Source organism: Haplochromis burtoni, unplaced genomic scaffold (genome assembly GCF_018398535.1).
Source record: "Haplochromis burtoni strain Fernald_Lab_line unplaced genomic scaffold, NCSU_Asbu1 Contig_17, whole genome shotgun sequence".
NCBI lineage: Eukaryota > Metazoa > Chordata > Actinopteri > Cichliformes > Cichlidae > Haplochromis > Haplochromis burtoni.
Genome location: NW_024582378.1, coordinates 2,596,623 through 2,614,223, shown reverse-complemented (window position 1 = coordinate 2,614,223; position 17,601 = coordinate 2,596,623). Strand labels below are relative to the sequence as shown.

The window sequence follows — 17,601 nt, the reverse complement described above, 5'->3', positions numbered from 1 at the left end:
GTGGTTTACATCACCTACTTAGTTGTATAGACTCTATGGATATTAGGAGCTATTAAATAATTTTAATGATGCCTTTACAACCTTCTTAAATCGCTGTCTTTTCTCAAATATTTGCTTTTGTCCTGAGAAACTGTGTTTTTTTTAATCTCATGAGGCTTTTAAAATGTATTGAACTACAACCATCTGAAGAGGATTAAAATTCCACTTTAGCTGAATTTTAGTACCAGAAAGGTCATGAGGAAAAGAAATTGAAGCATTTGGTGAAAAAAATGATCTCAAAAGCTCCAAATCTGTATCCAAAGTTCAAAACATACTTTAGTTGTGCGGGGGTTAGCATAGTCGACTCACACCTAACCTTGTCAGTTTGATCTGTGATTATTAAACTGGCTACAGGTGTGGGTGTCTGTGTCTATGTAAAGTGTGTCTATGTAAACTGGTGACCAATCTAGGTGCACTTCCAGTCTGACACAGACTGCTTTAGCTCACCTCCCTTTAAAGCCACAGTCTCTTTAATGGAAAACAGTGGATGGAGACCACAACACGATTACAATTATGTGAAATAATGTGTGAAATGAACTTTCACTCTGGCTGCTTCAAAGAAGGCGTCCAGGTCTGCAGCCAGGCGCCGCCTTCAAAAACAACAATAAGATGGACTCAGATGGGGATTGAATGGGGTCAAGTTGTTTCAATTACATGCAATTTGTTTGTGATAATGCAGGTATTAACTGTGATAAGTTGCATCTACATGCACAGAAATTCCCATTAAACAGGAATTGACATTAAGTATTTACATTCAGAGTCCAGCTTATCTCAGACATTCCTCCACAAATAGAAACATTGTTTCTGCATTGTTGCTGTTGCTGCATTTAACCTAAAATGACAAAGTCACACAGCAACCTTTTATATAGAAATGGAAGCATAACACAACCAAGTTGTCAACCAGTTGAGTCATCTATTTTAAAGAGTGTGCCGCAGACAAGTTGAGCTCATTAGCACAGACTGACTCTGATTTATTGCAAACTGTCTGTTTATAGATGATATTGCAGTTATTTGCCAGTCTGTCTGAGAGTGATTGCAGTCTGTAAAAGCTGGATTGCAATTGTTTGGAGACAGGCTGCCTCCCACAAGGCAAACTTTGCAATCACCTTTCAATCAAAACTTTGTTCTGACAGCGAAAAAATAAATAAAAATCAGTGCAATCACCTAGGTACCAATATTATTTCCTAGTGAGGAGGTTGCCGTCCTATTCTTACTTCACTTCCTTCTGATTGGCTGCCCTTCAAACATCAGGTAAATGAGGCTTCTGAGGTAACATCCAGAGCTCTGTGTGTGGAATAACCACATTAGGATATCAGCTTCCCCCCAAAGTATTTCAGTCTGAAGCCTGAACTTTCGGCTCACAGATGATGTCTAATTATTTAAAACTTGAGCAATATTTAATATAAACTTCTACCATTGTAACAGTATATACATTACAGAATGTAAGAAAGAGCACAATAGCCCCCCTTTAAGGCAACAAATGCACATTTTAATTGTAACTGGACAGGTTTTTACCAAAATATCAAAGCGGGAAACATTAATACCATTTTACCTTGAAGCTAAAGATGACAACTACACAGATGCACATGCAGCATCCAGCATAGCCCAAAATTGGCTAAATTAGTGCAACAAATCAACCTCATAGACGGATAAGCACTGCTGACAGGAGCAATAAGCAATGCAGCAAAACAGCACTGTGTTAGCTAGATAACAAAGCTAATTGGTATTGAACTAATAGAATAATGAAAATCTTGGATATAGACCACTTGAAAGTCAGATTCTTCCCCTTTTTCAAACGCAGCTTCTGCTTCTGGCCTAAATTCACAACTCGAATTAAAAGTTACGCCTCATCTATAGCCATCAGGAAATCTGCCATCAGTATGCACGCAGTCTGAGCTAATCAGGACTAATCAAGCCAATCACAGCATTCTCATTAGCTCGCCGGTGATTCAGCAATGATGACTCAGCAGAAGAGATAGAGATAATCCATCTGAAGCAATGAGACAGAAGTGACTGCAAACACCTGGGACAATTACACCGGAGATGCAGACGGCTGCCTGGATGTTTATATTGACATTTTATGAGTTGCGATGTGACATCCTGCATTCTCAAGAGGAAGCACCAAAATAACTGCAGTTCTATCCAAGTGGGATTTGCAGTCAATTAAAACCACTATCATGTCGCCATTTCGTTTAAGCTCCCTTCTTCTCCTGTTTCCACAGAGACATTACCATTGGAGACCAGGATATTAATCACTGAATTAATTATTACGGGCTGCCTCGAGGGAGCAGAAGGGGGTATTAACCCTTATTAAGAGAGGAAGAGCGAGAAAGAGGAAGACATTCAGTGCCATTTCAACTTCTGCCTTTCGTGGAGGAGCTGCGCCATGAATCAAACTGTCGATGCTAACAGTAGGTGGATTACATCCAAGAGTCACAGCTAAAAATACCACATGTAAGGTAAAAGGCAAGACCACCACGCTGGATGGACACATACAAGTCATGGGCTTTGGGTGTAGTCGTTAATCTGTTAGCCATTCAAGCATAAAATAAAAGGCACCTAACTCGAGGGGTGAACCAAAGTTGTGACTACACATAACAGACAATTTGACAAGGCACTATCTTTAAGCACTTTGTCTACAGCCTGTGGCAAAAAAACACATATTTCGTTCCCATTTGTTTAGCTGAATCTATACAAAATGTCAAAAGTAAAAGTTTGAATGGCATAAAGCTATGAGCAGAAAATCTGGCATATCTCAGCACTGTGTGCTGTGTGTACTTTAAAAAAAATTGAGGAAACTGGACAAGTGGAGGAAGGAAAAATTAGATGAACAGTATGTGAAGGTCTTTAAGAAGTAGCTCAAACAGCCACCTCCTCCAGGTCCTTTGGTGGGATACCACTGAATTTCCAACACCTGACCTCGTAGGTGCCCAAAGGGTATCTTGGTCTGGTGCCCAAACCCCCTGAACAGGCAGCTCTACTCTGAATCCCTCCCAGCCTCTTTTTCTCCTTCTCCTTTTATGTCATCTTTACCTCTTAAGGAAAGTAAAAAAAAAACAAAAAACCCAAAAACAAGCAGAACTTTGTAAAGGGTTAAACATGGGGATGCTTCTCTTGCAAGTTATCTAGCTTATCTAATTGGCTTGAAAGGTTATGGTAAGACGACTTGGAGAAATGATGGCTCCTAAATCGGCACATTACTTTGTGATAACCATTAGTCTGAGTGCTTTTAGCAAGTCTTGCTACTAATTGAGTGGATGTTGTAACTTTAATATAAGGATTTATTAGTAAGTATCCATCAGTTTTTGTCAATTAATTAAGCAAAATTACATGTTGTAAGTTTCCTGTTCTTTCTCAGTGGGTTTTATTAGTTGATGGCTATTTGTGCTGGTAAAATATCCAACTTTAAATGAGAAATAAACATGCTGAGAGCCTAATGCAGTTTTGGTCTCTGCTTTGCATTAGATGTGAATGTGGTAGCTTTTGTAGGGTGTTTTTTTATTAGTCAAGAATATATGTAAATATATGAGTTATTAGAAATAAATAAAGAAATAATATGAGTTATTAATGTTTCTTCACAAGAAGTCTGTGTCCTAAGTTAAATTCTAGCCTGTGATGTGCCCAATCTGTCTCAGGTGGCTTTTAAGCTAGCAAACATGACATTTGGCAGTGCCCTCATTGTTTTGACACACTAAACAAAGCAAATGACTAGACTACATGCTTGGCCGCCACACTACACAAGACAGCACACCTAACTACCCACTCCAAACACGCTAAATGTCAGGATTCTCTCACATCTCAAAACTTGCTATCGCTCACTCGCTCTTTTGACGCGTCACTCCCAAAGCTTTCCCCTCTTCCTAAACAACCAAATGCCACGTGCTGGGATATCTTTTTTTGATTGGTCGACATGTTACATTTTTCCACCAACAAGAATGTCATGTTTTTTTTCTTGTCTTTTGGGAGGTTGTTTTCCTCACCTCCCAAAAGACAGGTGAGGAAAACCTGTCATCCCAGGTTGGCTAACCTGTCATCCCAGGTTGGCTAAGTCATCGCTAACCTTGATCCTGCTGCTGGGGTTCCTTCAGGTCTTTATCTTCGTAACAGATGAGTCCACCATTGGCAGCATCAGCTTTGTTTTTACTGTTTGGTTCCGCACTAAACGGGGTGATAGTATTCAGGAAAGAGCATCTTGTATATTTTTGAAAATCCAAACTCTGGTTTTACATGGCCTATCAACACAATTGAAAAACTAGTATATAGTTTTTCTTGTTGCTATGTCATCCTAAACTGGTCATGTGATTTGGACACACCGGTGCATCCGTTGCCCCCAAATGGTTAAAATCAAGGCACAAAATTATATTACACGAACAAGTAGGCGATATACATCCATCTTTTATATACAGTCTGTTGTCTAGCTTATTTATTTGCTCAACAAATAGGCGAATATAGTGATTTGGGACATTACTTGAGCTAATTAAGCCTTATGAATGTGAACAATGTCACAGCTGGGTTCACCAGGTTCAAATGACCCATTTATGGCAATTGCATTCATTTGTATGTGTGAAAATCATTTTCCAGTGGGGGGCCCAGTATCTGTCTCCCGTGTTGCTTGTATTGCTTTGGACAGAGCTGTGGGGTTTTCTCTAATGAAAACTGACACAATGTGACCCCCAGTCAATCAACGCGGATGTGACCAAAATTAACCTTTGCAAAACTTGCGCTGAACCGGCTACCCCAAACAGTTTGAAGCAACAAACACTGCAGATTAGGTCTACAGTTTATGGGGTTCTTATGTAATCTGGTCTGCAGTGAATGAACGTTTAGACTCTGCATGCAGACTGGATTTCCACCGCTCGGCCAGCTCCTGACTGCACGGCCCTCACTCGAAATTCATCCCACTTTTACCTTTGGCCTTGTCACTTCCTGTATGCCATATAATATCTTCTGTGTGACGGGATTTGCATGTCAGGAAAGGCTCCCGGGGTTTGGGATTCTGCGCTGATGGACTGGGAGAGGCCCCCGTGGGACTGGCAGTGACGGGTGGAAATGCAACGAGAACACAGAGGGTTGAAATGCAGACTTTTCATTCTGATGTCAACATTGTTATGCAGCTCTAAAGTCCTTATCTGCAGTATGCAGGCGGAGATGTGGCAGACTGGAGTGGCTATGGCGGTGAGTGCGGGGTGGTCTGCACACATGTGAACAAAGCAATCGTACTCTTTAAATGAAGGTGCTTAATCAGAGTCACAGGCCCACTATAGCCTCCTCTATAGGTTGCTTACGTGACTGGGCCGGGCTATAATGTACCTCAGGATCCTCCATCTTGTTCTCCTCTGCTGTGGGGGAGGCTGAAAGATACAGGCTGGTTTGGTCCTCCTTCCATCTCCTAAAATCTTACTAACTCTATTACACTATAAGATCCATAAGGGCTTAAAAGAGATAAAAGAAGTGTTAACTGAAGAACTTAAAATAACTATAGGAGCAGTAGCTTAAAATAACCAATCTGCTGGAACTTTAAGCATGACAAAGCCTTTCAAACTGCAAAGAAAGGCTTTACAGAAAATGAGAAACCACTAAGAATTATGGGCCTTGGCAGCATATAAGCTTAAGAATGCCAGGGTGTGCTGACAGAGAGGAAGCCTGATCTTTGATTGGGGAAAAAACAAAGATCTCCAGTTCTCTACCCTTCCAAAGTACACCATGCATACTGGACACCAATCGGCTGGTAGAAAGCCTCAGGGAGGCTGGGTTTCGGGGGTCTCGTAATTTGGACAAAGGGAAGAGAAGACACAGACACGTAATGAAACACGCAGGCTTTCGGACAGCTGCTTCAAAAACAGAAACGCGGTCGCTAATGTAACCGGAGCTCAAATACACAAACACAAGTGCAAAGTCACAACTGTCGGCGCTTGACAGACACCAAGACAGCCTAATTCCCGTACAAGCAGACAACACAGCGTATGCGAGTCAGGCAGTGAAGAACAATAAGGCTGGGGAAGAGAGAGAGACGGAGGAAATCACTACTCGCTGAGACTTTCTCTGTCCCACACAAACACACCACAAACAAAGACACACAAACAAGCAAGAGTGATTTCACTGTGCACACACAGCATGAGGAGCACATACTGCATACAGTGCAATTAACACAGTTCATCCTTAACCCCTCTATATTATTCTTACCAACTATATCGCCATGCAAACTACCTCCGATATACAGGATATTCTGTGCAGTTACTTACATAATGCAAATACGCTACAGTTATTTAATGGGGTACGACTTATTGTGAGCGGCAGATGAAAACCTCAAAATTATAACTTTTGTAGAAACCACAGAAAAAGTTTTCCTTTAAAGAAAATAGTTCATTATTTTGGGAAGCTTGCTTTTCTTTTTTTTGCCAGCTCGAGAGACGTCAACCTGACATCTTGTGAGGTAAGTAAGCAGCTTATCTTCTTTTTCTCCAAACAAAAAGACTGGAAACAAATGGAACAATTAACATTGTCTGAGGCATAATGGCCAAATAAATGGATGCCAACAAAATTTACTTAAGTCAGTCTAATTGTTTTCTAAATCTTGCTAATTAAAATATATACCTTTTTTAGCCAAGCTAGTGGCGCGGCTCTGTGAATGGAATGAAATCCATCCACATGTGTTGGCCTGGACAGATTATAATTTAAGAGGCCCCTCAGGCACTCATCCCATAGAGGACCAAAATACCCAGACTGAAAGAAAAAAAAAGATGTTGACTTTTTTCATCATTTTGTGCCTCTTTTCTTTGTGTGTTTAATTTGAGTCATATTGCAAATTCTTGTCATTTTTGCTCCTTGTGGCCATTATTTTGCTCTAAATTTTGGTCTCTTTTGTATTTCTTTGTTGCCATTTTTCATTTCCATCTCCACTTCTTTTCATTTCATTTTGTTTGTTTTTCCGGGAAATGGATAGTGTTTCTGGGATGAGATCAGAAGCCCCTGGGCTCGTGCCCAGCAGGCACATTAATCTGTCTATAACTATTGGATAAAATTTTGTGCAGACTTTCATATATCCAAAGTCATAAGAGAGCCAAGGACGTGATCTCCAGTCTTCCACTAGTTTCAGGAACTTTTATTGGTGTTTCTGAGAAAGTGAATACTGCTCCTGGAGTCTGCTCTCCACTGTTATAGTTTTCCTAAGAAAAGACTTATGTTATCTAAACTTTGTTCATATTAATAAACTCACCTCAACACGATTTTGATTTTGTGTTTTTCTTCGTATACAGTGGGGGCAATAATTATATGATATATTATTGTCGTAGTTCCATTTTAACAGAGACACACAGACTATAAAACAAAACCCCAACACCCTCATGGGAAGAAAGGTAGTGGAGCAGCCCAATCACAGGAATTAATATTAATCTTGTTAATGATCTGAAGGCAGTGAGGACCACAGTCGCTAATAAGTTATAAGCAGCAGAAGGCACACAAACAAGCCCGTCTTAAGTTAGAATCTAACTGATTCTGAGACGGGCTGGTGAAAGTACTGTGATCAGATGAAACCAAACTCAGGCTCTTTGGTATCAACTTGAGTTGCCGTGATCGGAGGAAGAGAAATGCTGAGTATGACCCAAAGAACACCATCCCCACAGTCAAGCACAGAGGAGGAGACATTTAGCTTTGGGGCTGTTTTTCTATTAATGGTAAAGGACAACTTTAGTTATTATGATTTGGCACTGTATAAATAAAACTGAACTGAATTGGATGGGGCCATGCACTGTAAAATCTTGGACAATAACCTCCTTTTCTCTGCCATAACACTGAAGATGACCTAAAAACCTAAAAACCTACCACCAAGGCAATAAATGAGTGTCTAAAGAAGAAGTGGCCTAGCTGTTCTCCAGACCTCAATTCTATAGAAAATCTGTGGAGGGAGCTGAAACTTCAAGTTGCCAAGCAGCAGCCAAGAAACCGGAAGGATTTAGAAAGCTTCCGTAAAAGAGGAGTAGGCCATAAATCCCTCCTGAAATGTGTGCAAACCTGGTGACCAACTACATGAGATTTCTTACCGCCAACAAAAGCTTCTCCGTGAAAAGTCTTTTTTCTGGATTTTTGTTTGAAATTGTCTCTCTCCAGTAAAATGAAACTACCATAAAAAATCAGCAGAGGACCAAATAATTATTTGCCCCATTGTAGCTATAACCTCTGAAGTCCAACAGTTTCTGTGGTAGCGTCTCTGTTAGGCTGTTCGAGGCATCTGCAACAAATCCATCCTTCAGAAAATTAGTCATGCTATTGTGTTTGGTCCTCCCTCTGGGTCTTATAGGAAACTGTGTCTTTTAAAGGCTGCAAAAACAGACGCACCGTTTCCCCAAATACTACCGTCCTGTGTGAGGCAGACAGCCTACTCTGTCCTTACTCTGTATATTTATCACATTTGTTTGTGTAGTTGCACATGTCAGATGGTTTCAGACATTTTTCTCTTACTTCTGGGCATTTATATGTTTTCAATCAAATGTCTTAACAACTTAAATTTAGTCTAGACATCTATCACTCCCTCAGGATGAACTGTAATAAGTTTTCTGAACTACTTTTGCCCAATATTTTGGTTTATGACCAAAAGCCACTGAAACTAATGATATTCCCCATAAGCTGCACACGCTCACAGAGCTGCTGGCCCGACAGACTCTTGTTCTTGTTTAAACCTTATACAAACAAAGACATAAACACAACTGCTATTGTTTATGCCGCTAGGCACAGTCAGTGTGTGCCGTTTCGTTAAGTACTTAGTGGACAAACAAACTGCTTTTCATCAAGACAGAGTTACAAACCCCACAAAGGACGATAATTCATGAACTTTATGGATGTTGGTAGGTGTTAATTTGAACTCTTAGACTAGAAGTTAACAGTGGTTTACACTCACCAGCAACTTCATTAGGTATATCTGTTTAACTGCTCGTTATCATAAATATATAATTCCTGCGTTCCTTTCTTGTAAGGAATGCAGGAAAGAATCTCTGAATGCACAGCGCATTAAAACTGGAAGCAGATGGGCTACAGCAGCAGAAGGTCGCAGCTGCCATCTAAGAACAAGAAACTGAGGCTAGAATTTGCATTTTGTTTCAGATGCTACCGAACACAACATCATGTTCATTTGGTCAATTACCGTTCTAGTTAGAGTAAAATAGACAATCAAACCAGGTATATTTTATATTTTGGCATAAACAACATGAAAGCACATATCCCTCCTGCCTAGTTCGGGCTGCTGGTGGTGTAATGGTGTGGCCAATATATTCTTGGCACACTTCGGGGCCGTCAGTACCAACTGAGCATTGTTTAAACACCACAGCCTACCTGAGTATTGTTGTTGACCATGGCTACTGCTTTATGACCACAGTGTACCATTCTTCTGATGGCTGTTTCCAGCCAAATAATGTGCCAGTGTCAGTGAATTCATTGTACTCAAACGGCCTCCACAGTCAACAGATCTCAATTCACTAAGGCACCTTTGGGATTCTCATCATGTGTTGTAGAGCTCAAAAATCTGCAGTAACTTTGTGATGCTACTACGTCAACATGGACCAAAATATTTGGGGAATGTTTTCGGCACCTTGCTGAATCTGTGCTACGAAGACTTAAAGCTGAAGGCAAACTGGGATCCAGGATGTGCCTAATAAAATGGGCAGTGAGTGTGTATCAAGAAAAGGAGGCAAAAATAAATTCTTCCCAAAAGGTTGAACTATTTCCTTAAGATCATTTTTATGTTCCTTAGTAACACAAAACAACATTATTTAATCATTTGTGCTGGCAAACTGTCTGGACTTGTTTTTTAAAAGTACTAAATGATGAGGTTTTCATATCCACGACATAAATATTTACATAGTATAGAAGTAAATAAAGATTTTATTAAAAAATAAATAAATAAATCACGCTCATGCCAACTATCATTTCCAAATCATGTTCCATCCTGTTTAATACACACGCCCACACTTTTAAAATGAGCTACATTTGAAAAAGACTGACTGCTGTTCTTCAGCGGCAGCGATGTGTTAAACGTGATTAAAAACACGAGGCCCGAACAACATATTAATGTGTTCTTTCCCCCCCCCTTCGTCTGTCACAGACTACTGCTCGTCACGGCAGGGTGTCGAGACTCGTTCGGTTTTCATTTGTGTCAATCAAACATGTTTGAATTAATGATGACAGTCCTAACTGGATTGACAGGCGAGGGGTTTAAGTACGCTACGCTCACACAGAGTCATCTGTACAGTACGATCATCCACGCTCACACAGACCCAATCCAATCTGACGTGAAGGCACATTGTGATTATAATTGGCCTAGAGGTCGTGTAATGTGCCTGTATCCTGAGTAAAAAAAAAAATGTACTGTAGAGTTTGGAGCAAACAAAATACTTGTAAAAATTGACGAGATGCTGTCTTACCTGGGGGAGATGTCACAGCCCTGCTGCATGAAGGCGCCCAGGGAGAACCAGAGGGAGTTGAAGATGCCAAACTCATTGGGGGGCTGGTCGCTTGGCGGACCGTCGGTGCCCTCTTCGGGCTCCTCGGTGTGCCATTCGTACGGGCTGAAGCGGCTGACCAGGAAGAGCACCACGCTCACGCCGATATAGGCAAACACGATGCACATCCAGATCTCGTAGGCCAACGGGTCCAGGAAGGAGAACACCCCTGGTTTCGATTTTTGGGGCTTTTTGATCATGATGGAAATGCCCAGCGACATGAAGGGCTTGGAGAAATCAATCACCTCCTCCCGGACCAACGTGATAGTCAAAGGGGCCACAGCGATTTCCGCTTTCTGTAGGAGGCGAGATAAAGCGGAATTTGATTAGCCTCCCTGAACCCAAATGATGACAGATAAGCAAATGCAAATGATGGATCATCTTTCTGAGCCCGGCCATGCAACAATCAAACACCACTTAGTCACAGATGCATCCCAAAGGGCAATAGCTAGCCAACCCTCAGACAACAAAAAACAGTTTCTTCTTCCTACTCAGATGGTGTCATTCTTATTCATGACATTGTTCACGTAATGAATTTCTCCCTTGGCTGAACAAATCTCTGAGCGATCTAGTTGAAGATGGCAGCCGAACACATCTCGGAGTGATCAAGTTAAGACAGAGAGAGAAGGGAAAGAAATTGAAAAGGAAATTCTGAAATCCTCTCTAATGCTCAAAGGCTTAGCTCAAACTCCAGGGGAATGAGTAGGGAGGATAAAATAATATGTCAGAGAAATATGCTTACAGCACAGCAAGGCAAAAAAAGGGGAAACGGCCACCCCGGAGGTCTGCAGCTGTGGAAAAAGTGCATACCGACTTGCTGAAAATCCACAAACCAGATTACAGTTAGTGACTTAGCAACACTTGTGACCTTGTCTGCCCAGCAGGGAAGCAAAGGGCTTAATATCAGCAAGAATTTAAAGTTTTATTATGACCATCGCGCACTTAAGGAGGTAGGAAAGGAGAAAAGAGGGAGGGCGGAAAGAAAATGAAAGAGATTTAAGTTCTTTCATCCTCAGCAAAATGCACTAAGATGACAGCCTCAGGGCATTTAGTGTGCACTAAAATACAAGGCAGGGTTAAAAGGAGGCAGGGGCTTTTGTGGTAGAACGGATCTTTTCTGTTCAGAGCAGGGGGAGAAATGAATGGCCTCTAACCAATGCCTTAGAGGGAAGAAGTGCTGACACTTGGCATGTCCTCAGAAGTCACATGATAACAGTAGAATAAGCTGCCAGCTTTGCAAACACACATGATAGCTACAAAAAACCCAGTTTGTTTAGAAATCTATTAGAAAATAGTCTCACTTCCAGATTAATTTATGACTTCACTAAAAACTTTATTAATGAATTCTGTGAACTTGTTGGCTCAAAGGCTACTGAATACATCACCATGTTCATTTGGTGGATTATGCTTCTAGTTAAGAGTAAAACAAAAAATAAAACCAGTTATATTTTAGGGTTTTTGATTAAGTTGCAGCTCTTGTAGGCAGAGATGGGAACGAAAGAAATCATTTCACAGAGTCAACTGATCAGAAGCAGCATCTTGTTGTGTATCTGAGGTAAAATAGTATTTTACCATTTCCATATCAGTACTGGTGTGTGTTTTGAGCTACGAGCGCAGTTGGTGCCAAATGCATTGACCCATTTATTCTCATGGGAAATATCTGAAAAACCCAACTTGATCTGAAAAAAATAAAAGTCACAAATTCATTCAGCGAAATTACGCAATTAGTGTGAATGGTTGCATTAAGAATCGGTGAGTCTAAAGAATTTACTGAATGCAAAAAATATTTGCATGAATTTTATACGTCCAGTGTGTAAAGTCCTTAAGGCATAAACGAGTAACAATGAGGCATTAAGGTCTGAAGGTCAGCCGCTTCAGGGGGACAAGGAACTGCCTTCTGCTTACAGGTATAACAACCAGGAACAAAAAAGTTAAAGACAAAGATTCATCGGAGTGAAAAGAAGGAACACAATGTTTGCTGACAAGTTGGTTATTTAGGATCTGTCCATCCAGTTTTCTCCCACTTATCCTTTTCAGGGTTGCAGGTGTGCTGGACACAATCCCGGCTGTCACAGGGTGAGGGATGGGGTAGGACAGAAACAACCAATTGCAATCCGTAGCTAGTTTAGAATCACCAGCTAGCCTAACATGCATGTCTTTGGACTGTGGGAGAAAGCCAGAGTATCTGGAGTGAGCCCACACAGGCACACGGAGAAGATGCAAATTCCACATCACTGTGCCACAAGGTATAAGCTTCCTGATTTAAACCTCCTGGTTCGTAGGGGGCTTTCTGTGGGGAGTTTGCACATTAAGCCTTTGCTTGGATGGGTTCTTTTGCTACTCTGGCTTTCTCTCACATGTATCTCTGTACTTGTTAGATGAATTGGTTACTCTAAGCTGGCCACAAGTTTGGTTGTGAGTGTGTGTTGTTGTCTGTCTCTCTGTGTTGGCCCAGCACAGGACTGGCAACCTCTCCATGGTGTATCATCACCTCTCAAGCCACGTGGGAGAAGCTCCAGCCTCCTTTGCAACCCTGAACTGGATAAGCGGTTAAGTAAATGAATGGATGGATAGTTAACAATGGCTGGTGGACAAAAGAGGAAGTCTTGGCCTGGATATCTGTTATCCACTATTCCAGATGTCCTAGCTACAACAGAAGCCCTGAAATGTTGGCCACCAGACCAGCAATAGGTTTCCAGATTGCTTTGTGAATGACAAGTCCTCAGTGTGCTCGATTCTCAGCCAGCTTTGCTCCTCACTTATGACAGCTGGTTCAAAAAAAATACAAGATGCTTCAAATTCTTCAGTCAAAGCCTCAAAATGCAAACATATGGATGAATGACATCACATTGGCTGAAATTCTTTGTTGCAGTCTCACTGCAACAACTTTGACCTTAAAGTCATACTGCGATGCTAAAAATGCAGCTTTTACTTCTGGTTATGTTTCCACTGATGTAGTACACGAACACAATTTCTGTTGTGGGATTAAAACGGTCCAAATGGCTCAAAATTGTGTGATGCCAGCTGTACTTGGCCAAAGCAGCACGTCGGCACTTAAATCTTCCTGTTAAGGGATTTACATTAAAGTAATGTCACTCACCATGTCTTCCCATCAAAGCAATTCTACTGGGCAGGCTGCGTTTCTGCTCTCAGTTAGTTAAAGAGATGAAAATAGCAGAGAACAGAGCTGCACTTTTTGTTCCTGCACTTTTGACCAACCTGGTTAGTCTTTACACCAAAAGTGCACTGTACTGCTTGATCAGTCCTGACACATCCCGAACTGTGCCTCTGCTTACGCTCGCCGCAGTCGACTTCACAGTGAGTCACTGCAGCACCAAAGAGGCGCAGGCGAGAAAAATGCCACTTTGTGAAAATGCCACTTAACTCATCACAAAAAAAAAAAAGATTTGGGTTTTGACTGTACATTTTAAACAAAATGCTTTTGCTGCTTGTGAAAGTATCAAAAGGATCTTTTTTTGTTCTGGGAAAAATGAATTTTATAGCTTTTTCTCAGCAGATGAAGGGAAAATAATCATAGTGTCAGACAGAAAGTAGAATATCACACATTTATTGAATAGAAAAGCATTAGTGAGACCTCAGCTGTACTTATGTCCTTTTTATCTTCACTTGTTATTGGTTTCTATATGTTTCCTCCTAGTGAAATGTGTTTTTCGCCTTAAAACATTCAAGTAAAAAACCACAAGCAGGCCCTGAAATTGCTCTATCACTCCTCATGCACATCCTTGCATCTTTTTTGATCCCACATCAAGGTGAGCAGCAAAAAGACACCTCGTTCTCAAATCAAGTGTCCTCAGAGATTCTTCAACAAGCTCCACACCTGTGTTTCTCCTCCAAAAGCTCTGCTCTAATGCTCCCCTAATTCCCCTCATCCTGCTAGCATTAACAACACCAGAGACTGTTCGCGATTTCATTTCATATGGGCTTAATTATGGCCACAACAAACAGAAACAGTGCTTCAGACAGAGCTCTCTGCAGGTCAAGAAAAACCGCTCCTGTAGGAAAAGCTTCTGCAAAGGCAAAATTCTGCATGAAAAAGACATATAGAGCGTTTTATGATTTAAGGAATCTATTTAACCCTACGATAGACAGGTCTGTTATTTATCTTAGCTGGGCAGAAAATAAGCTTTTACATATAATCTCTCTGTTCCGTGTTTGCTAATCTGCTGTTAATTTACCCTTTGTTGATGCCGTTTGATGTTAACCCTTTATCACACAAGTATCATACAGGCTGCCTGGACTTATTTTATACGTTCGTCTGTAAAATTGTCTTCTCTTGTTTCTAGAACAAACGGTAATGGAACTAGAGTAATTTAAAGAGCCCGTGTAAAATGGCCAGGCAGTTAAAAAAGGACTTAATATAAAAGCACTTTCTGGATTGTGTACTACTATTTTAAAGCTTTATGTTTGGGATTTGGTCATTTCAATGTTAAAATTTTTGGAGCCAGAAGATTCAATATTTGGTGGAGAAGGTAAAATGGTCCAATATGGTGCTAATGTTAGCAAGCTGGGTTAGCAAGTTGCTTCCATAGACTGTACAGAAGCAGGTAGCTGCTAATTAGCACTAACATGTAAATATAGCAATGATAATAATGGCCTTTGACTGCTGTGGTCACAGACCTGGTTTCCATCCTCAGAGCGACCATTTCAAAGGCAACAAGATCGCAAATTCATGTGGCACAGCTGTTTTGGTTTCCGCGGTCTCCAACTACAGTTTTCCCTACGGTGACTGTTACGTAAGGCGATACCTAGCAAACAGCTAACAGTAAGTAGAAGCTGACACACCCATTATTAATTGGGTAAGCTAAAAGAAAAAAAATTTCTATTTGCTTAGTTGTAGCTCGAGATTTTTTTTAAAAATCAAATTAAAAAAATGCTTTTTAATGTACTAATATTAGCCATTTTAATATAGGAGTCTGCATGTATTGACGCTGTTGAATGCAGCCTCAAGGAGCTCCAGCCCTGGCAGTTACTGCATAATATGAACTTAATACATACTAGTAATACTAATATGAGCTTACAAAATTTAATTTGTTTAATTTATCAATATAATTATTTTATCATTCAGCCTTTAAAATATAGACTTTTTTCATGTCATACTCATCAAAGATTTACAACAGCAGCTTTGGTTTGTTTTATGCGATGTATCTTTTCTTTCATCGACTTTTTGTTTGAGGTTTAATGATGTAGATTTTGATCAATAATTTCAGTTTTCAGCTTTCAAGATCTCAAGAGTCTTTTTCTCTCTCTCAGAAACCAAGCTTTTGTACAAATGTATTGTTAGTACAAAAAGATCTGGAGGAGGCACCATATTCTCTGTAAATACCATCTTGACTTCTATTGACAGCATAAAATTGAAGCTTCAGTGAAATGAGTCATAAAAAAGTAAAAAACAAAACAAAGATAATTTCCGTCAAAAAAGACTGAAAACAAAAGTTCTTACCCCGTACACCAGCTCCCCGACCATGCCGTTCCAGATCTTCGTCTCTGGGTCCCTGGCGCCGTACTTTCCGTCGGGGACGATGGAGATCTTGTACTTGATGCCGATGTGTTTGGCGATCTCTGAAGCCAGATCCACGCAGTAACCCTCGTACTGGTCGTTGCCCTCATACATCTCCCAGTTCTTCTTAAGCATCACGTAGGGTCCCTCCTACACAAGGGACCATAACCAGTGAACCAAACCATCAGACAGACAGACACGCAGACATGAGGGTTTGTGCAGTGACACACAAATAGAGAGCACTGAACTGTAGCTCATCAATACCATGATGGATTAAGGTACTTGTGGAGCAACGGCTTGATGAGGTGCCTGTTTGGTTTGCATATAGGGCATGCAGATGATAAAACGCACAATTCTTACTGATTAAATTTTGGAGGTAGTAACAAATCCTAGAAACACTGAAATGGCAGAGACAGACTGCTGAATGTTAACAATGCATTCTTATAAGTATTGACAGAAGAATCTGATTTTCAGGCCTGACGACAAATGAAACAAACAAACAAGAGGAGCCTACGACTAGATACTTCCACAAACGTTGATAATTTCCTCCACACCATGCATGAATTGAATCCTGGATCCAGAAGGATCTGAATCCGGATTACTCTCATGATCTCTCCTAATTTTCTCAATTTCAGCTTAATACACTTATTATACACAAGATGGACTGTGAAATGTTTTACTTTTTGCTTTCTCTTGCAATGGTAAAGAATCTGTTCTACTAGATCAAGTCCAAATCTTGGGCCAAGCTCCACTGCTGGTAAAGTGTTCATTCAAAGCAATCCAAAATAAGCCTGCTAACAAACAAACAAAGCAGCGAAATCTCATAACCCCGTCACTGTTTGTAATTGTTGCCTGGGGCAAGAAGAACGAGAAGACCTGAATGAGTCATGTCTTTCAGGCAAAAAAGCAACACCCGTTGGTCAATTTTGGGTACTGCACTTTGAAGCTCAGATTATGTGGAAAGAGGGAGAATACACACAGTGTAAGCTTTCATCTTGAATATTTTTGACCTCATGAAGGTTGTAAATTTCTAAAATGCTCAAACAACACAATGTATTTGAATTTTCTGGGGTGGCGCACCAAAGTCTGGAAGCAGCTTACTAAGTATTTGTTTACAGAAAAGAAACCCTTTAAATAAAAAGGACTCTTAGTACATAAACTAAATTTTCTTCAGTCTTAAACACTGAAACCATTAAATTTGTTTTAAATGTATACATGCAGTTATTTATTTAGACTAAAGCACATTTTCAGACCTAACCGAGCGATCAGCATTCTTGAGCTGTAATGAGAAACGGTAAATAGCTGCATTTATGTAGCACTTTAACCTGAATCGATCTCATGGACCCACTCACCAACACACTCAGCTGCCATGGGAGGTGCTTCTCTGACTACTGGGAGCAATTTGGGGTTCAGTGCCTTACTCAAGGACACTTCAGCATGCGGTTAGGAATCGTCGGGGATCAAACCGCCAACCCTGTGATTAGTCAACGACCTGAGCTACTTCCCGAGGCACAGAAGGTGAAACGAGGCTAAATTAGTGCATTATCCCTGGTG

The 17,601-nt window shown here is 40.7% G+C and overlaps 1 protein-coding gene across 4 annotated transcripts in view; it reads right to left on the bottom strand.

The window, feature by feature from the left end:
• The window catches only part of gria4b (glutamate receptor, ionotropic, AMPA 4b), a 157,196-nt gene that overhangs the window by 21,164 nt on the left and 118,431 nt on the right, over positions 1-17,601 (bottom strand). For all 4 annotated transcript variants that reach the window (XR_315412.3, XR_315411.3, XM_005916062.3 and 1 more), the window contains exons 10-11: positions 15,991-16,197; positions 10,452-10,825 (exon numbers count right to left, since the gene is read on the bottom strand). Coding sequence is in view for 2 of the 4 variants with exons in the window: in XM_005916062.3 (XP_005916124.1) it covers positions 10,452-10,825; positions 15,991-16,197 (581 nt within the window). In the remaining 2 variants the exon portion in view is untranslated. The remainder of the gene's footprint in view (positions 1-10,451; positions 10,826-15,990; positions 16,198-17,601) is intronic.